Genomic DNA, 21,644 nt, shown 5'->3' on the forward strand with positions numbered 1-21,644 from the left:
AATGTTGATTTGAATAAATAGACAAATATCAAACAAACATATCGTACGGGCATGTAGATGATAGATCTAGTCTAAACCCAAGTGTTCATTACATGCCGCCGCGCACAGAAAAATCAAGCCGTAGAAGTCGTGTGCTGTGAAAACCAGAGAAGTGGGATCCCAGCCCACACGACCCACTAGTTAGAAATCCACTGCCAAACGCGGTTCATGGTGCAAGGTTACAGTAACATCGCAATACGTGTGAGTGGTCTAAATCTAATGCTGAAAATTTCATCAAAATTGGAAGTAAAATAAAAAAGTTATGGCATTTTGAAGTTTTGCTTATTTTTTATGCACAACTCAGTGACATGCAAATGAGTAAGTCTATGATGTCCCTCACTCACTATTTCTTTTGTTTTTATTGTTTGAATTATACAATATTTCATTTTTTACGTATAAATTTTTTTTGACAGTGAATAATAAGGACCATCTTGACTGAAACATATACCGGTAGTATTAAACATTGCTAAATTCCTCATGTTCAGGGAGGAATTAATCGTAGTTTCCCTTTACAATGAAGAGAAAATTAAAATATTTCATGTAATGAAATACAAAAGAAATAGAAAATACTGAGTGGATGACATCATCAGTCTCCTCATTTGCAAACCGACCAGGGTGTGTATACATGTATAACTGTTTTGTGAAATTAAGCAAAACTTTAAGATGTCATAACTTTCTTAACTAGTACTTTACCATCAATTTTGATGAAATTTTCAGTGTTATGCTTGTTAGATTTTCTCTTTTTATTCAAACCAACTTTTTTGTTGTGGCGGACTTGTCCTTTAATTGACAGCTGCTAGCGGCATTTTTTTTCCTATTAAATTTATTGTGGGTCATTTCCACACCCAAATTAAAATTTGATCTCCTCAGTATATTGTATGGATTTTTTTACCACAACGTTTAAAATGCTCAGATGGCTGAGATGATCAACAAACAACATGACAAAATCAAAAGCCTGACTACTGATCATCTACAAAGTAAGTCACAAGGACTCTAGGGTTAAATAATTCCCAGTATGGTAACACTAACATTAAACATCTCTTGAAAATCAACACAGCTCAGAGTAAAGCCAACAACAAGGCGGCCATGTGTCTTGAACTGCATTTATCAATTTATCTTCAGTTCAGCATTCCATATCTCGGTTGAACGGAGAGATGTTGTCATGAAATTTGTATCATTCTGAAGCTGTACTCTATCACGTCTGAAAATATGATTGCAATAGCTTGTAAATTTGAGATGCCGCGATTAATAGAACAAAGAACTCCTTGAAAGAATCCAAATGAATTAAGTACATGTACACATCCGACTTCATGCATTGCTGCCAAAAATGTTTGGGATAGCCACACCAGGTGTTTGTACATCAAACCATCTAGATCCAGAACTGAACTCCATTTTATAAGCTATTGTACTGAATTTGACAGTCATGGACCTGAGTTCGTGTGATGCTATTATTCTAATTATAGGATGAAATGTAACTTTGTAAGAACAATCATATTCACTTGCACGGTGCAACCAGCCTGTCTGTGGTGAATCTAGATCTACATGATGATGTATTGTAGATCTATGGCATGCATCATACAACAATCACAACACACATTAAAACAGTTCTTTAAAATATCATTTTTTGTAACTCCCAAAACATACTTAGTTCCATTATCATACTTACAGTCGTGACCTTTTTTTTGTTATTAACTTGGGGATCATCTTTTTTATTCAGCAGACCACTCAAAAACTTTGGAGCATATTTTTGTGTGGGTCCTCTCTTAGTGTAAGTTTGGTCTGAATTTGATTTTGGACCAAACAATGTCTCTTATTATAGAAAAACATAAATTAATTCATTTTACTTTAAAGCCAAGTTACTTGTATGTGATGAATAGCTGTAATGGAAACTGACAGTGTAAAAAAAAAAGAATTTTCCCCCAAGAACAAGAGAAAATAGCTAAATATTGCTAACCTTATTTCACCACACAGGGGATTCCGAACAGAGAACAAGCTTGTATCTTATCCTTGTACTTTGGAAGAGTGCTAATACTCAGTATGCCAGTCATGCCTAGTTTCAATCCCATTCAGTTATTGCGAGAGTCGGAGTGTGTATATTTCCTCATCAAAGAAGATAAGAAGCAATGGATTTGACATTATCCTCGCCAACTTCAAATGGAATCATCACTTTGAAAATTTCATTTTCTTGTTGGCTTTTCCCCCATTACCTTTAATAATTCTGACCTAGTTCTCTTGTTTTTACCTTGTTTTGGGCTGTACTGTGTTTGCCTTCCTAGGTGAAAGAGATCAAATAAGGTGGAGGGAGATGGATGAGGAGGAGAGAGTGAGTAAGAGAGATGGAGAGAGAGGGGGTGTATAAAAAGAGTAAACTCAGAAACATTGTGAAGTGAGACAGCTAGAGAGATGAAATGGATGATATGGGGTGGGTTGTTATCAGTGAAGCTGTAACATGAACGCATACAATGTATGGCTAAAGCCATCTGATGCGACACAATTTTTTAATAAACCGTAGTTTGCATTAAATATGAAAGTTCCAAGAAGTAGATCTATTTCTTTTGAAGTTCAGCGTAATGTTAGGAGTAATGAAATCATAATTTTGCTTTGCGGCAAGCTGTGTGGTCGGAGTAAAGTCAAAATCGACTTCAAGTCGCAGTCGATGATGACATCAGTATGATTTGGAATTTAATTTGTTTTTATCCCTACAGGGAGGCTAGAACTAGACTAAATTGCGATTTCAGTAGTCCTACAACTATACTGAATTCTAAGCGCTAATATTTTATTGGTAAGAATGTGTGGGTGTGTCATGGTCTAGTGGTTCTGACTCTCGCCCTTGAAACAGAGGGTCGTGTGTTCGAATCGTAACCATGGCGTATTTTTGTTCAGCAAGAAATTTATCCACACTGTGCTGCACTCAACCCAGGTGAGGTGAATGGGTACCCGGTAGGAGTAATTCCTTGCATGCACTGAGCGCCAGTGATGGTAGCTCGAGCTAAAGCCGGGGTAATAATAGCAGCGCTTTGTATCCTCTGGCAAAAAGTGCTTTATAAATCTAGCTATTATTATTACTATTATATCAAATGTTGCTACAATTTTCTTTGAAATTCGGATTGCAAAGAATCACGTAGTGTGTGCCAGGCATAAAGATGATGAACATGTGCTACACAAAATCTCATAATGGAACATCAGCAAGCCCTTGTACACATTGTGTCCAATGTAATTTGTCTCCAATGTTATTCTAAGTGCTAGTTTCCACTTTGCTTTTTTATATTCAAATGATTAAAAGTTGGATTATATTTTTCAATATAAATACAAAGACTTACCTTTTTAACGTTAATGAATAAGAGATTAACAATGCAATTAGCTTAATTTGATGGTTTTCTGAATATCAGCAATTATACAATATCATTCACATCTGGAAATGACAGAGGCATAATTTTTTTTTTATACTGTGCAATTGAGAATCCATCTAGTTTCTTTTGTTTTCAAGATGTTTAGTAATTTGATTCCATTTTCAGTTGGTGCTAGTTCTAGGAGATCTCCATGTTCCTCATCGTCAGAGTGGCCTACCAGCCAAGTTTAAGAAGCTTCTTGTCCCAGGGAAGATCCAGCACATCCTATGTACAGGAAACCTTTGTACCAAGGAATCTTATGATTACCTCAAAACCTTGGCCAGTGATGTCCATATTGTCAAAGGAGACTTTGATGAGGTATAGGATTTTGTTTTATCATGTAAAAGGAGAAGCAGGACATATAGGCTCAAATTCATAAAGGGGGTTTTAAAAACCATCGGTTAACCCATGGTTTATGCAGATTTCATGTATAAATTATGCCTAATTTACTGCATATTATACTAAAATGTGTCCAATATTGATGCATGCTTTTTTCACATTGTGTGCTAAATTGAGGCTCGTTGCCATGGTTAAGTACGCTATTTTATTCATGAGTCCACTGCTTTGCAAAGTGGACTCATTAATTCAAAACTGTGATAAAGTGAAAAAGTTTACTTTACTTTTCTCTGTCCCAGAGTCAACACTACAAGACAAGAATTATGATTGGTAATATTAGAATGCCATCAACAAATTAAAATCAATGAAAAATAGAAAACAGAACATAACTCTAAAAAATATGAGTCACACTCTTCTTCAGTGCCAACAGTGAGAAGCATGTCTATTCATGGCTTTCTACCAATTTATGATTCATGTGGTAGAACATTTTCAAGCAGAAGGCCCTTGTACCTGACCAATCCTAAATCTCCATATACTAGCTCTTTGATATCATACATGTACCTAATAAAGAAACGATCGATCAGCCCTATTATTCCCCATCCGTTACGATGAATTAACAATTTTTTAAGCCTTGTACTTAGGTACAAAAGAAACTCAGTAAATGATTTGTCAATACACATACCTGTCAAAGTTTCATAGTGCCAGTCCCAATTTGGTATGGAAGAGACTGAGCTTATTTCTGTAAAAAATCAGTGTGTACTGACATATTGCCTCTGTTTTCCCATTTGTTCCTCTTGTGGGTATCAGGATTGTCTATAGATCATAGATGATATAATAAAGAATAGATAGAGAGCATTGAAAAATTATTCAATTATTCAAATAATTATGTGAATGTTTTAATTTTCAGACGGTATCATACCCTGAGCAGAAGGTGGTAACTGTTGGTCAATTCCGAGTTGGTATCAGTCATGGTCATCAAGTTGTACCATGGGGTGATGTGGAGAGCCTCTCAATGCTACAGCGTCAACTTGATGTAGACATCCTCATTTCAGGGCACACACATAAATTTGAGGCGTATGAGCATGAAGGGAAATTCTACATCAATCCCGGCTCGGCTACAGGGGCCTACAGTGCTTTAGACTCGTAAGTATATAAATTTAAAATATTTCATCAGTAATCAAACCCCAGGTGTTCATTTATCTACAGTTATAGCTGCCTAAATCAAATTTCTTTTGACCACTCAGATTGTAGTTTATTGTACCATCTTGCCCAATTCATATTGGGCGAGATATGTCGATGAAGCAAAAAAACAAAACCAAACACAGGGGTGTGAGAGTTCAGATTTTATCTGATTTCAGATTTTTTTTGTTTTGATTTTCAGCTTAATTTCAGCTTATTTTGGCTTTCCTCTGTACAAAAAGTATGGGAGCTCTCTCTATTTCAGAATTTTTCAACACTCTTCAGCTTTTTTTCAGATCTTTTTATTTGTGACCACTCACACCCCTAAAAACAAATGTTTTAGATATTCTGGTCTGAAGAGTGACAATTTTAGGCAAATATTTTAGCTTTTGGAATCAATTGTGCAGACTTAATTGTTTTTAATTTTATTGTATTTATTTATCTTTTTTCATTCCTATTTTAATTTTAGGCCATTATGAAAATCTGTTTAGCTTCTAAACTGTATTGAAGTCAGAATATGCTTCTTTTCTCTTTTTTTTTTAATTCAAAACAAGCAGCAGACTTATTTTTTCTAAATGGCCCTCAGTGAAAATCTGACATTACAATGGTTAGCACTGGTTGGGTATAAAAAATAGCAGCCAAAGTGATGTTTCTCTTGGAATGTTTTGAAGGAGTACATTTTTGCTTATTACAGCCCCCCCCCCCCCTGATAATAATAATAATAATAATAATAATAATAATGATAATAATAATAATGATAATAATAATAATAATAATGATAATAATAATAATAATAATGATAATAATGATTTCATAAATACAAAAGATAAAATAATAAATAATAAAACAAGAGAAAAGAAAAAAGATGGGGGTTGGAAGTTTACAAACAAGGAATGTAGGCAGGGATGCTTATCTATCTTTTGTTAAAATCTCTTAAAATTGCAGCCTCAATACTATGAATCGATCAGTTACAAGTAGGTTAATTTGAATGGAGATGTGTTAGGAAGGGGAGATAGAGGTGTGATTTACTTGGCCCTTTTATTCTTCCCATTTGTATTGGTAAATTTCATGTGTATACCAGATTGAGTCCTTCAACCTTTCCTCATTTTCTTTCAGGAACACTGTCCCTTCATTTGTGCTGATGGACATCCAATCATCAACAGTTGTCACATACGTCTACCAGCTAGTAGGGGATGATGTCAAAGTGGAGAGGATAGAGTATAAAAAGAACTGAAATATCTTGCTAAAAGTGAAAGATGCATTCCAAAGATATAGCGATGTTCCTTGTTACCCCTTACGATCTGGGATGAAAAGCAAGCAATTCCCAGTTTCAGATAGATGTCATATTCCAGATAAATCATCAGAGTTATATGTGACTGGATCAAACAAGAATAACAATTTTCACTCCACAATTATGAATTAAATGAATATAAACTTTTCCTTATATACTTTTGATGATCCCTTTTAAAGGTATTTCATTCTTGCCGACATCTGTTCAGTTACTGCAACTTTATTAGCAGATTTTAGAATACACCACAGAAATTAACCTTGGTTGGATACATCGGGTCTTCTAATTGACCAAAGAAGTTGTCCAACCATCATTTCATTCATTCACTCTAACTTTTGTCAGAAGCAAACTATTTGCATAATATAGGTGATATTAAGTTAGCACTTCTGTTCACCAACGTAGGGCCAAGATCTGCTTCATTATCATTGTACATTTTGTCAAATGACAAACAGATTTTACAGTTTAATTGATTTTATGGATAAGACCAGCTGGTGCAACGTGCATAGATCATGACGTGATTGAAACCGTCAGCAATTGTTAATTATACTAGTTGCCTCAAATAGAGGAAAGTCAGGTTTATTTTATGTTTATCTTGAGATGGTATTTTGTTTGTTATCAGATGGCAAGAGCATGTCACATTGACTTGATTTTATGTTAAAGTTGGTACACTCTTAGAGGTTTAAACCTTCTGTTCTTGAACTTACCTTTATGGCACCGGGCCAAAAATATGAAATATTTCAATCACAACCAACCCCATATTTTTCCATTACATATAATATGCATCGTATTTGTGTTGGTTTTCAAGTAGATATAGATTCTCAACCAGTAAGGCTCAGTTGTAGAGAATTCAGAATAAAGCCTAATGTTACTGCATATCATGGAATGAGAATTTCAGTTTGAACATTATTTATATATGTTTTAGGTAAAGATTAATGATTTTATATTACTCATCAGCTGCGAAAGCTTTGAAAGATTTAAGAATTATATATTTCTACGTATTGTATATATATATATCAAGACTGTAGCTAATGTTAATGTGTCTCTTTTGAAATAGAGAAGAGATTCATTGCCGACTTCATTATTGTCAATTTTGAAACACAGCTCAAAATATGTGACAGAGGGGAAAAAACAGTATTGATTGATTCACATATTGTACAATGAAGGTTTGATGCTAGCATGTGAAATCCAAAACAAAAAAAGAACAATGTACTTGTCTTCTTTGGAAGTGTTATTATAGAATACTATAGAGTACTATAGAGCTCTAGGGGTGTTTCACAAAAATTTGAATCTGACTATGAATTGCATTTTGATGCCTACTTGCATGAGGTATATCCCTACATTGAACAAGGTCTTCTTTATCAAAGAATGGTTGAAATAATATGTACAATTTCTAGTTTACTATCGGCCAATCACATTGGATGATCTCAGTAGCTTTCAACTGTCATTGCATATATGTCATTCTAACAAGTTTTTTATGAAACAGGCCCCAGATCACCATTATGGGGCACACTCTGCCGATTGTTTGAGATTATGCATTGTCGCTTGAGTATGACTTTTAGTGAGACTCGTCTGTTTACTGCCCTGGCAAAATGAAGGGTACAGAACTTCTATATTTTTATTGGTAAAAACTCATCTAATGGTAGTATTTGTCAATTGATACCAAGGTGTCTGAAGCAGTGTTGCTTTCCAATGATGTTGTAAATGTATAGAGATAATAAATAATAGAACTATGGATTAGTAGAGATTTGATCATTGTAGATTATTTGAAATAAATTGTTATTGTTCATGAACCAGTGCTTCTATTCGCAATATGTAACATCCATTGAATAGCTGAGTTCTGAACTTCTCAAACAGTACCTGGACCCTTACCAAGAATACTTAATTTTGATCATGTAGTCTTATTTACCCAGTAGAATTTGGCAACTTGACTCATTATGACATTCATACTACAAAAATATTGCTGAGGAACAAAGATATTTCCTTCAAATTATTCTCATTAGTTTTTCTATGAAAGTCAAATAGCTATGATCATAATACTAAACTTCTCAATATTGTTTTATGATATGGTACTAGTCCCTAGCACCAGTGGGGTCAAGTAGAAGACCCCACTCTGCAGCAGATGTCATAGGATGATGCATCCGCCCGTTTAAGCCGTTTGATGCGAAGAATTTTCTCTGACTTTTTATCCCATGCATTATGTGCATAGAAATTAAGTTTACTCGCAATATTTATTGTTTCATGTAGAAAGAGTGTTGTTGCCAATGTTATACTAGGCACATATTGACCAGTGATATTTACTCAGAATATTTTTTAATTCATACACTCCCAGAGCTGAAGATGTTCAGATAGTACAATCCACATCTTATTTACAAGTTGATACATGCAACCTGTTTTGGGGGTGCAAACCAGTATTTTACCACTTTACAGGGAGAGGAATTGGGCAAATAGTAATCATTTTAATGAAAGTTATGAAAATTTGTTCATAATTAGAAGTAATAAAGTGTACATATATTACATGTCAAGTGTTTGTTGTATTTTGTGGCGAACATCTTACATGAATTTGTCATGGGCAATTTTATTTTTATTTTCATGGTTTATTTTTGTTCATGTTAGAATCTCTCCTCAATGTCCTATTCATTTTGGTCAATATTTCAAATCCAGAGTCTGAGAGATTCTGTATCGAGTTCCCTTTCCTCTAATTGCATTGACTGTATCTCATCTTGTCACCTCTTCTTTCTCTCCATCTACCTGTTTGTCAATCCCTATAATCTCCATTATTATCCATCCTTGTTGATCTTTTGTAAAACATCTCTTTCTTGCTTCCCACCCCATCTTTCTCTATATTACTTATGCCCTGGCTGATATCTTATGGGATGGGAGAAATAATCCCCACTTATCCGATGGTTGTTTCATAAATCTATTCGTAAGTTAAGAGCGACTTTACGAATGACTGGTGATCCTGTCTTGTGGTAAATGATAGATTGGCGATGGTTTACAGCGTAAGAAAAGATCACCAGTCGTTCTTAAAGTCGCTCTTAACTTACAAACAGCTTTATGAAACGGCCCCCCGGAGAGGTACAATCATCCCCTCCCCTCACTTTTCAAGACAGAAACAAGAATTTTCTTGTATTATCAAATATTAATACTACCATCAATGCATGGATTCATCTTCAAATGAAGGAAAGTGCTTAAATTGGCCTAATGTTGATTTCTACTAAAATATATTGCAACTGTTTTATGGATGCAGTTCATGAATTTGCTTAATGTGGTACTACAGTAAATTTGCAATGTTTTGTGCAAGGCCCTACCTTACATGTAATTCTAAAAGGACACAAAATAAAAGTAAATTCACTGACCTGTCAGTTCAGATATGCCAGTAAAATGATTGCATCTGTAAAATAGCAATACTTGTGAATTATTAATGGGTTGTCCCCTCTCTCTCTCTCACACACACACACACACAAAAACACTTGCCCCAGTCATATTTCCTCTTGAATGTTAACCTTCAAAGATACACTTTCAAATAACTACAAGCACTGAATATGCTGAACAAAGTCACTTCAGAAAATATCTAATCTGTTTTTAATTTTCCTGGAACAAAATGTGGTGTATCATATACAACCTCTATTCAAAATAGATTCTCTCTATACAATTATTCTTTGGAAAATTGAAAAAAAAAAGATGAATACTGTTTTGAACGTCTGCATCAATATTTACAACAAGGGAAAATACACTGGTTCTGAGTGCAGATTATAGATCTTTGCCCTAAATTAAAATATGCATGTATCATTGTTTCAATAATTATGCCTATAACAGCAAATCATGAAACAAAAATTACAATTGAATGAGTTTACCCTTTAATATTTGTATCTAAATATGTAAATCATTGCAGGTATTAATTCATGGCCCTCGCACTAAGACCCGATATGGTGATCGTGCATTTTCTGTAATTGCTCCCACCCTCTGGAATAAACTCCCAACACATATCCAAAATGCTCCCTCCGTGGATATTTTCAAATCGTCCCTTAAAACTCACATTTTCTCATAACTTGTTTTCTTTTTTAATGGATTGACTATATTATTATAATCTGCCAACCTGTGCGCTTTGAAACAACCAGTATAAAGCGCCCTATAAATATTATTATTATTAAAGGTTATATCAACGTTCCTGGTAAACATTTTATGTTGATGATACCGAAACTTTGTATTTGATTTGTTTCAAGTCCTGCTCAAATGATATGCTACAGTAAGGTAATTTTGAGGGTTGGGAGGACCTTGCCAAGTTTCCTTTATATGGCAGAGAAAGAAAAGACAAAGGACAGGGGTTTTTCTGGTTAACAGTACAAATCTTGTACAGACTGGGATAATGCAGTGGAGGTATCATATTTGACAGTTCTAGGCAATCAAACACTATACATGAACCAACTTTCACTAATTAATATCTATCAATACCATTATCATTTTGATATCAATATATGTATGTGAGAGGGCCATCAGAATAACTGTTTGGATGAATACAAACAATAACAAACAAAAAATACCTTATAGAATTGCATTTTAAAATGTCTGCATGGACTCAATAATTGAAAAAAAAAGAAAGAAATCCTACATGTATGGACACTCAAATAGGATAGCAAATTAGCATTAAATTAAGAACAGAATAAGGACATGAAAAAATGTCTATGAACATACAGTACATGTTCACCTTCTATATAAAAAAAATCAAACATGCATTTTACACAGAACTACATTTATACTGTAGGCACTTTAATCTATTTCAAAATGTCCAAGGCACATAATTATTCTATATTTCACAGCAACACAAAATAGAAAAATATGAATATATTTTACATTCGATTTCTGACATGGTTTTAAAAAATTTGAATTTTTCTGAGTATGGCATAATCAAAAAATCCAAGGGGCATAAAATTCACGGCAATATAATATGGAAAAATCAGAATATATTTTACAATTGATTTCTAACATGGTTCATAAATATAGGAATTTTTCTAAGGATGGATTCATCTTAGAGACATAGACACTTCAATCAGTTCTAGGGTGGTTTATAAAATTAAGAGTTGACCTGAATAGGGCTGACCCGCCTGCAACGTTTACTCATGTAATCACATCACAGCGCTCTATCAAGGTCTAAGTACTTTAGTAAAAACACAACCTCTGAACTATGAAGAGTAGGGTCTACACTTTGTTATTTTGCATGCTGGTAAATCACACAAAAGTCAGTTTTGCACATACATGACATGAGCCTTTACCCACTTTACCAGTTTTTTCAAAATTTTTAAAATTATAAGGGCTTCTTTAGTAAGACTAATCATGACGTCACACACCAATATGCACCTGTTCAAATATCACAATGTATGTGTGAAACAAAACATGCAAGTCTGAAAGTATCGCCCTTTAAATGAACTCTACTGTATTCATTTCAATTTTGCAAAGTGGTAACCTATGAAGCAGTTTAATCTCAGAGCGTAACCTGCCATTTTAGTTTCGGTAAATTTTTGTATTTTCAAAACAAAGAGAAATTCTGGCAGTATTCCATGGAATCCTTGTGATTTTCAGGGTCGATTCGCAAAAATACCTGTGCCTGGTGGTTGGCCATATACCATGCGAGGGCGTTAGTCTGTTCACGATGAAAACTGAAAAAAAAAAGGTCCTTAGTTGCGTTATGCACTGCATGCAACTAAAAAACAAAATAAAACTATTCTTTGCAAAAGACTCCTAGGGTATTTTGGAGGCTGGAAAGACTGAAAGTCCTAAAGAGCGCGACCCCCCACCCCCCAAAATAGGGGGTTCATGAACTACGAGTCTTGCCCGATATTGCGATCAAGAAAATATGCAATATGATCTTTTGAGACCAAGCAGACCTTTGGCCTTATCCTCAAAAACACACATGTGGTATTACCCAAGGATCATATGTACCAAGTGTGATCAAAATTGATGAAGAAATCCCGAAATGAGTGCAAGCTAAACCAAACATTCAAGGAAGGATGGACACAACCTCATAATATTTGACCTTTTGACCCCAGATGACCTCTGACAGTCATGGGAGTAAATCCATGATGTCATAATATTCAAGTGTGGGGGAGATGAAATAAAAGTTCATCCCCCTCCCCTGAACAATAGGTTCATCACTTGAATTTATGCCAATGTTCATGATTGAAACTGTAGAACAGACTTGGTTCAATTTATTCCAGTGATCATGATTGAAACTGTAGAACAGACTAGGTTCTTCTGTGAGTGTGTCTTAAATGGTCTTGGGAAGTGGATTTTCCCAGGGTGTGCTGCGTATATTATTATCCAAAGGCAACACTCCCTAGAATTCTGATAGGTGTGGCAAATAGAGAAATGTAAAGGAAAATGACCAACATTTTGTGTTTCGAGGGGGTGGGGGGTGACTTCTAAAAACTGATATTTATTATGAAGTGAAAACCCTTTTTTTTTTAACTTCTGCACCCCTGCAAAAATTAATTCCCAGGGCCCTGTTGTCTTTGGCCTGATTTAGTTCCTTTACACATCTTTACACTGTCCTTGCATTTTGTGGGAGAGTTCTCATATGGTTGGTACTGTGAAACAGACTTGGTTCTTCTATAAGTCGGACTTAGTCCTGATTAAGTACTATTACAAGTCTATTCCACACTGTCCTTGCGTTTTCTTGGGAGAGTTCTCTTAAGGTCCGTGCTGTAGAACAAACTTAGCTTCTCCATTGAATCACTCAAGTTTTCCTTAGAGCCTTTCTCTGAAAAAATAAAAAAAATCAGATATGTTTGATCAGTGTAAGTTTAATTGAAGTTAAGTAAGCATTCATGTTTATATGCATACTCTATATAAACAAAAACTATTAACACCATGAAATAAAAACTGAATAATAAAAAGAGGTCAGTAGAATATTTTTCTTTAGTCACATGTCTAATTTTTGCAGTGTATAAAGTGCTTGAGGGGGGAGGAACTTACTTTATTGTTGAGTATACAATGGTGCTTGTATCTAAAAAAAAAAAAAATAAGTAAAATAAGTACAAAAATTTTAGAAGAATGACCTCTTACCTTTTGAACTTTGACCTCTGTAGTAACCTGTGTTGACCTTCCTTGCCTCCTCAACCTCTTCCTGGGCACGAGGTCTCCTCTGAAAATACTTGGGCCTGACAGGTAACTTTGGTGGGGATCGCCAAACACTGGTATCAGTTTCATACTGTCTCTTTCTGGACCTCATCAAGTATCTATAGTATCGATCGCACTCTTCCCTACTATGAAAACCTACAAAAAGTAACAAAGAACATCAGATAGGTATCTTCATAAAAGTACCTGCACATTTCAGAACACTTTAATACATTAGTATGTCATACATGCACTCTCGGTCATCCCATTATAATGGTGCACAGGTATGCAATCAGAAACATTCTTTTATTGACAACAATTATTTAATCTGATGCTATATATTACTAAAGTAATGTTGCTGATAAAATGTGTAAAAAAAAACAACAAAGAAACATAAAAATACATAAGAAATTGAAAAATAATGTATTCATTACCAGCATTTTTTGCAAGATAAATTGTAAGGAATGCTGCAAAGAATATTTACACCAAGAATTAGTATTCTACGAACTTTATTAAGTGAATGAATATCATCTGAAATAAGGCTCTCAATAATGCTCTCAGCTTACCTATCTCTACCTGGTGATCTAGAGACTGCTTATATCTCCTCTGTTGAAGCTGTTTGAGATTGCCTACACTGTATACACTCGCAGTGTGCCAAAGATACTCTCTCTGTCCGGGATCAAGGCCAGGGTGGTGAAGTTTCTCACTGTCATCAAACGCTGAGGGAAGACTGAGAGGGCGCCGCAGAGGTTTCCGATAGACTGAGTAAGGCCGGTGGTATTCGTAGAAGCCTGGAGCATCCTTGGAGATTTGGCTGGTGATGCGGTAAGAGTAGGCTTGATCTAAAGATGATTCAGATGAGACTTCTGATATGTCATCTCCTGAATTTCCTGTATGAATAGAAAGAGAAAACATCGAAATCATCATATTAATAATTTCATTTAATGATGGTACCTCATTCATTAGTTCTTTCTTGTATACACCTGTTCGTATCATACACCCTTTTCCTTTTTTTTGTAATAAACCCTACACCTACATGTAAACCCCTAAGGGGTAGGGGTAGGAGGAGGAGGTCTTAGGAGGAGGGGGAGAAGTATTAGGAGTAGGCATAGTAGTAGTAGTAATAGTGGTGGATATGTTTATTAGTAGAGCATGTATGCAATGAACTTTATTAAAGCCCCGATACATGATGCAGAATGTTGAAATACATACACTACAAGGCAGGATTCCAGACTCACGTGTAAGAAGGAAAAATGAAAATTAAGCATTTACAATTATTGCACAAACTTCAATAGCCTACCTCACAATAGGATGTTGCATCCTAATGAACTACTTAGAGGCAGGCTATCAAAGCTCTGGTACTCTTGTGTTTTGATCAGTTAAGATTCTTTCAACTACATATGACCTAATTCATGACAATAAATCCAACTGTATCTTTAGTCAGATGGGTTAAGCAAGATAACAGTGGGGATATAATGTGCTAATCCTTTCATTAAAGGCTTTTTATAGTCTAATAAAATGCAAGTGAACAAAGGAAAGTCTCATCCTCTTATGATACAATAGCACAACTGGCCAACACCCTACTATTGTTCTCCTTCAAAATTCCTAATACAGTGTTAGTCATTGCTATTCATGCTGCTAAAGTACCAGCTTTCTTTCTTTCATTCTTTTGTAGCTGGATATCCATGAATATAGACAAGCATATGGTCTTTAATAGAGTTGTATGATAGCCTGTCCATGAATGGTGAATAAGGTGATTAACCATCTCCTTTCACAAGAATATCTTTACAGCTTTTTTTCTTTATGCAGACAAGGTACAAAAAAAATACATAGTTTTGCATACGTCTTATCTGCTAGAAGCGCGCTTCTTATCGTCTTCTTGCATGTATTCCAAGCTGCATGTCAGGCAAAATTGTTGGGAGCTACTGAACCATATAGTAACTGGCTACATACAGGTGCTGCAAAGCAAGGCACCTGCCTCTCAACTGCATGTACCTCCATGCAAGTTGCCAGTAAGGTGAAAAACTAGGTGATAAGGCAGAGGTCCTAAGATGTCAATTTTTTTTGCTGCAGCCAACCCTCAAGTAACCAGCAGAAAGAAGCTAACCCTAAACATGCATGCAATTAGCTCACTCTGTACCTACAAAACTGGCCAGCTAAATAAATGTTGGCAGTATCAACACCATTCCTTGCAAGTTGTTCACCTGTAATATACATACAGAATGCCTGCAGATAATGCACATTTCCAGGACATAGCCAGAGATCCATGGACAATCTGTGTATCTCAAGCAAGTTAATTACCTGCGACTTGCAGATGCTAAGGAACTTCTACTAGTGTTCTGCATAGACCTCTGCAGACAAGCACGCACACAACTCAACCATAACAAGTTTGGCTGCGGGTAAATTATTCTGGGAAGTGTAAAGTAAGGGTAATCCGCAGGGACCTGCAGGTAGGAAACTTTGTTCCCCGCAAGTCACTGAAAGATATGACATGGCCTTAAGAGAGAGATAAGGGTAAAGAGAGAAAGACACAGACATATAGACAAACAGATCATCTACCTTGTTGATGTCTTGGTTTAGAAGGTTTGGAAGGTTTCCTCTGTCTTTGAAGACGTGGTGGCGCCGTCTGAGTTCGGAAGTGATTCGGCTGAAAATTACAAGAGAAAAAAGACAAAAGTAGATGAAACATTTATTTTTTTATTTCAAAACACTATATTTTAGTGATCACTTTAACTGTGAATCAACAATCATGTTTAAGTTACACACTATACTTTGAAACAAAATCTTATTGGAAATATAAATACAATGTATAGATTGAAACTTGTTTCCTCATACATTTATACAAAGGAGTGTGAAGAATTCAGTGTTCATGTTTTACCCCCCCCCTAAAAAATGGAATCGATATTCATGTCAAGATTTCAGATTTTTTTTCATATGTCTGAGTGATATTCATGAAATATTGGAGTGACTAATATTATTATAGTTCCACAAATACCCAATGATGATTATCTTTTTTTTTTCAAACTAGTACATGTAAATCCTGTTAATTTGAGACTACCATAAATGTATGGTTTTCCATGTCATTGCATTTTGGGAGGTAATGAAGCGAATGCATAATGCCAGTCGATTCCAACAAACTTGAATACAATTGCAATCCCTTGTATCCCTGTTTAACAATTGTTTAAATAGAATTTTTTCATATAGTATGGACTTACTGTTGATTTGGGCCTATTCCTTAGCTTGTAGTCAGTAGATGATACAGACTCTGCTGTGACAGAAGCATTACTGGTGTCTGTATCACTCATTATCTGAAGGTCACATTGACTACTGGTACTCTGATGGGTGACAGCTTGGGGTGGTGCTGGGCTACAATAGAAAGATCCGGTACAGATAGTTACTTTGTACTTTTTTTTAAATCAGCACTTATCTATCATGCATTTTATAGAATGTGGAAGGTGCCTTGCAAGTCATGGAACACACTACTCTCAATTTGTGACTCTTTCTTGATTTTAAAGTAATAAAATGTACACAAGTACATTTTATATCTAATGATTGTCAAAAATATCTTTCTTGACATTGAATATCAGGTTGACTTATCTTCCAAATTGGACTGGTATAAACACATTAAAGAATCTGATCAATTTGGGGGCACTTTTAAAGTTTATACTATTGCTATAGACATATGGATTTTGTCTTTTCATTGGTAAACATTGGGTATTTGTACATTGGCTGGTTGGAGACAATATACACATTATATGGATTCCTCTTGTGCCATCCATTCTGAGTATAATGTTTACATAAAGCACAAAAGGTTGTATTTATACTGGCTTCTAATGTTGGTGCTAGGAAATGGGTGACCTGTTTACAGTCAGCTGTAGGCCTACTTGTCACAGCAGTAAACAGATATTAACCCCTTCCTACATGTATGTATGGTACTCATAACAAGGTGAAAATAACCTTGTTTAAAAATGCAAAAAGAATCCATTTAAACATAGCAAACCATATGATAGATGATGCTTAAATTAAAATGTACCTTTGCAAAACTTTTTTTTTAATCTGAATTACAGTGATGTCACAGCAGAATTAAAATCAACTGCTGCTTATTAAGGCCATTTGGATCTTGAACCTTCCTATCTTAAAATAATTGTAATTTCATCTGAATTTAGTCATGTAATGTGTGGCCTCTAACAATTACTTTCTTTCTCTACATACAGCTTTATTAAAAAGCAATATTAGCTGCACAATATAGTCAACACCAATCTTGATAGATGGATGGACAAGATTAGACTTAAAATCAATTATGACAAAACAATGTGCATACTTTTTGGAAATAGACATATGACAAAAAACACAATGGACTAGATTTAAGAATTGATGGTCATACCATCAAACAAGTATCTTCGCTGAAATACTTGGGAGTGTATATTGATTCAAAACTGAAATGGGATGTTCATGTTAACCACTTCAGTGAAAAGGTGGGTCGTATGATTTCGTTCCTCCGTAGATTAAGTAAATCCATCATAATTTGAAAATTATCTATCAGGGTGTTATACTGCCCAACTTGGATTATGCTGATGTAATATGGCAATCTTCCTATGACATATATACAGATCAACTACAAAAGTTGCAAAATAGAGCTGGTAGAATTATCCTTAATATTAATAATCGGTCACATGATTCTACTGACTCAATTCATAAAATAATGGAATGGTAAACCCTAAAGTCTAGGCAACACTTTCACATTCAAATAATGTTTAAGATCCTTCATGATTTGGCTTCCAAATATCTAACAAAATGCATATTTCACACCTCAAGACCTTACCATTTTCGGAAAAATAATTTGTACCTCCCCAAACCCAGAACTCATTATTGCAAACACACATTTTTCTATAGGCGGACGAAGTGTTAAACAATACATGTATCCCAGATAATAATTGTATGACGCTAAATTCTTTCAGATCGTTGTTGTCACATATATTTGAGACTTTGATTTTTTTTCTGGGGGAGGGGGTAGTTGGGTGGGAGTAAGCAAACTGATGGGGATTTTTTCCCCCTATGACTCTCTCTCTCTCTCTTTTACTTGGTCCCCATGGAAGACCAGTCGCACATATGTAATTGGTGCAGCTGAATATGGGTTATCCAACCGTCTTTTGTCTGAAGTTTGATTTTTTAACTTTTTAAACATGTTTCAATCATCAATTTTTCTTTAATCACAGAGCTACCAAGTCTCACGCATTATGCGTGAGACTCAAGCATTTTGGACTCTTGTTCATCCCCTAAAATCTCTGTCTCACGCAACTATCACAGCCTATCCCCATAGACATTGTGCACAATGTCAGTGATCTCACTCAGATTCACAGAAAATCTCACGCATAGCTGGTCTTTGAACTTGGCATCTCTGTAATCAATGTTTAGAATTTATTTCATTATGTATGTATATATGTATCTCTTTACATGTATATATATTTGTTATGTATTTTATGACGGAAATAAAACAAACAGTGCATGCATGTTGACAAAACCATTCCTAAATAAACATAGGTCTGATACATGTAAATACATGATAGGTCCTACATAAAATAGACCTGTTCTATTGGTCAATTCCCCTCTAATAACATCACAAAAATGCAAAAATGTTAACACATACCGGTACATGTACACAAAGATTACTTTCCTAATCAAATCAGATCAACTAGCACTAATAACTATGTATGATTTAAAGTTTACACTTACTCAATGTTGGACCTTGATATCAAATGAATATTCAGTTGTTGTTTTTTCTTTCATCAGAATATAATGAATTTATGGGAAAAAATGGTTTGAATAATATGCTTTCATACCTTTCCCTCTCTGGTCCAGATTGTTCACTCTCTTCATCTGGCATACTGAGTTACTGCTTCTCGGTCTTACTGTGAACCACAAACTGCTGGTAGCAAAGATCAGTAAGAGAAAATGAATTATTCCTCCATGACGATCATCTGAAATGTTTTTGAAAAAAAATTGAAAAATTATTAATTTAGTAAAAAAAAAGATGGGCCTAGCCCTAGATGATTTCCATCCAAGGAATAGCCATAGAATGAATGATAGATACATGTATTTTCAACATTTCTGAGTCACTCAAAAACAAGATATCCAGCAAATAATTATAATGAAGTAACGGTGAAAGAAGTCAAATTATTGTTGGGTAAAGAGCCTGCATTTGTGTATCACAATAGGCCCTTTACATGTAGCTCAAAATTTCCATTATTACCCATCCCTCTGGTCCAGATGGAATACATCATTGTTCATTTTCCTGATCAGTGTCCTACCATGATCACCGGAGCAGAGCTAACATCATGAAATTTTCATCTTGGTTTCCCACATGTTTCCTGACACTTGGACCTTCATCTTGATTTCTAGCTGGTTACTTTCTTTCAGCCTTTCGTTCAGCCAGCTCAGGCCAAAGTTTTGTTTTCTTTCTGAATTCCGCCACATCACCAGACACCAGGCCAGGCATCGGAAAACACGACGGGTCGGCGCCAGGACTCTGGCTCAGTGGCTGGCTAAATTACGCTGAGCGAATCGCGCTCTAATAATTCGGATTTATCAACTTCTTTAAAACGATAAAGGTTCTGATTTGTTACCGGTATGGAAATTTGAAAAACACAATTCCTACCTTTACTATTCTTAACCAGTCCCTTCTATCGTAGCAAGACTTCCATAGACGTAAATAAACTCTCCGATTAATGATTGAGGTATATTCCTAGATCCTCAACATATGCATAACCTGCACGGCACTTACGTTACGCACGCATAACACACACACATATATATATCGCATCGCAGATCGCGCGCGCGACGCTCGAGCCGAGGCCGGTGCACGTCGTCGCGCCCCGATCGATTGTTGTAACGTCACTAGGCGACGTATGGTGGGTGGGGGCGACGCAGCCAATCCTCACAGAGCACGGGCCCTACCCCCCCCCCACACACACACACCCGTAAGCGGCACTGAAGAAAAAAAAGGAAAATGAAGAGCCCCCGGTGGGGTCACTCAGCCGCAGAGGGGGACACGTATGACCGTTACCACAAATGCAAGTGACCCCCTATTGCAGTCAATTTCAAGGACATTTTGTGAAATTTACCCCCTATTTTCACGCAAAACAAGGACAAAATTGCGGTAAAATGGTACCTTGAAACACCCCTAATTATAAGATTGTAAGGACACTTTTGCCCATTTCGCAAATTTACCCCTATTTACCGTATTTCAAGGACAGGGCATTTAACACCCTTTCCTCATTAGAGGAAATTGCAACACAGACGTCAGAGTGCTCAGTCCTTAAAGATGACCAAGAGCCAAGTCATACTGATACAATAATCCAAAAGAACTTTGAAAAATAAGAAAAATAGAATTCTTTGTAAAGGTATAGTTGTCCATATAAAGATACAGAGCATGATGCACGTGCCCTCTGCGGCTGGTGACTCGGCGACGGATTGTTCTCCCCTTTTTCCTGACCCCTATTTCCATCAGATCGAGGACGGTGAGCACCCCTATTTTCACTACTTCGAGGAGTGTTCTGTCCGCGGACGTTCCGTGAAATTGACCCCTTTTCCCGCGATTTTGGTAACGGTCATGCGGTCCCCAAGTCATATTGAGTGACCCCACCGGGGAAGAGCCAGAGGAGAAAAAATAATTAAGCAGAAAAGAGGAAGAAGATTCAATGAACTAAAGCAGAGAGGATTGGAAAATAGAAAATACATACCCTACCTTATAATTACATCATTTTGGTCGCGCATCGAATCGTGCCTCGATCTCGATATGCTTTCGTGAAAATAATCTGAGCTGAGGAAAATGGGCTGAATACCGTTTCAAGTCGATATGCACATTTTGCTCGTTATTCGAGCTTTCTTTTTTTTTTACTATTTGAATTATACAAAAATCAATTTTTTTACAGATTCTGAACATGCATTGTCTTACAAAATTTTAAACAAAACTATTCAGAAAATTTTAATTGATTCGGGCATTCTAGGAATGCGTCAGTGCTATTGGAGCAAGCTATGATCGACACGGTCACTATTTAAGTGAAATACTAAAAATCAAGACTGAAGAGCGGAAATCGGGGCGGGGGGGGGGGACACGGGAGAGAAAAGGGTAAGAAAGATTTAAAACTAAAAAAAAGTATTTTAAATATGAGATGTAATTTATGTTGTACAAGCAGACAGGTGTATAACTAGGTGTATATGCAACACCCTTACAGTTGAATTTTTAAAAAGATATATGTTATGACTCTATCAGCCCCCCCCCCATGCTCACACGCAAGATATTC

The 21,644-nt window shown here is 35.8% G+C and overlaps 2 protein-coding genes across 3 annotated transcripts in view; one reads left to right on the forward strand and one right to left on the reverse strand.

Annotated features, from left to right (window-relative positions):
- Window positions 1-8,745, forward strand: part of LOC121409203 (vacuolar protein sorting-associated protein 29) — a 14,552-nt gene extending 5,807 nt beyond the window's left edge. Inside the window, exons 2-4 of the mRNA XM_041601057.1 lie at window positions 3,555-3,746; window positions 4,672-4,907; window positions 6,060-8,745. Of these exons, the coding sequence (XP_041456991.1) occupies window positions 3,555-3,746; window positions 4,672-4,907; window positions 6,060-6,177 (546 nt within the window). The 3' untranslated portion in view covers window positions 6,178-8,745. The remainder of the gene's footprint in view (window positions 1-3,554; window positions 3,747-4,671; window positions 4,908-6,059) is intronic.
- A 1,056-nt stretch (window positions 8,746-9,801) lies between these two features.
- Window positions 9,802-20,104, reverse strand: LOC121409204. Of its 2 annotated transcripts, none has more exons than XM_041601058.1 (7): window positions 19,997-20,104; window positions 19,182-19,319; window positions 16,557-16,707; window positions 15,901-15,988; window positions 13,908-14,231; window positions 13,291-13,500; window positions 9,802-12,985 (listed from the first exon to the last, which is right to left on the reverse strand). In XM_041601058.1, the coding sequence occupies exons 2-7, from the start codon at window positions 19,223-19,225 to the stop codon at window positions 12,876-12,878; spliced, it is 927 nt and encodes a 308-aa protein (XP_041456992.1). In that variant the 5' UTR covers window positions 19,226-19,319; window positions 19,997-20,104; the 3' UTR covers window positions 9,802-12,875. The 2 variants fall into 2 exon arrangements, with proteins under 2 accessions (XP_041456992.1, XP_041456993.1); XM_041601059.1 differs by having other exon boundaries at window positions 19,182-19,264; window positions 19,997-20,097.
- Between the last annotated feature and the right edge of the window lie 1,540 nt (window positions 20,105-21,644).

The sequence above is a fragment of the Lytechinus variegatus genome, chromosome 2 (genome assembly GCF_018143015.1).
Source record: "Lytechinus variegatus isolate NC3 chromosome 2, Lvar_3.0, whole genome shotgun sequence".
In the NCBI taxonomy this organism is placed as follows: domain Eukaryota; kingdom Metazoa; phylum Echinodermata; class Echinoidea; order Temnopleuroida; family Toxopneustidae; genus Lytechinus; species Lytechinus variegatus.

What these genes read in the sequence shown, in the direction of transcription:
- LOC121409204 (XM_041601058.1), bottom strand. Translation starts at nt 19,225, where the DNA reads ATGCCAGATGAAGAGAGTGAACAATCTGGACCAGAGAGGGAAAG. An exon ending in TCTGGACCAGAGAGGGAAAG is followed by an intron (nt 16,708 to 19,181) that starts GTATGAAAGCAT and finishes TTTCTATTGTAG; the next exon opens with CCCAGCACCACCCCAAGCTG. An exon ending in CAGAGGTCAAAGTTCAAAAG is followed by an intron (nt 12,986 to 13,290) that starts GTAAGAGGTCAT and finishes TTATTTTTTCAG; the next exon opens with AGAAAGGCTCTAAGGAAAAC.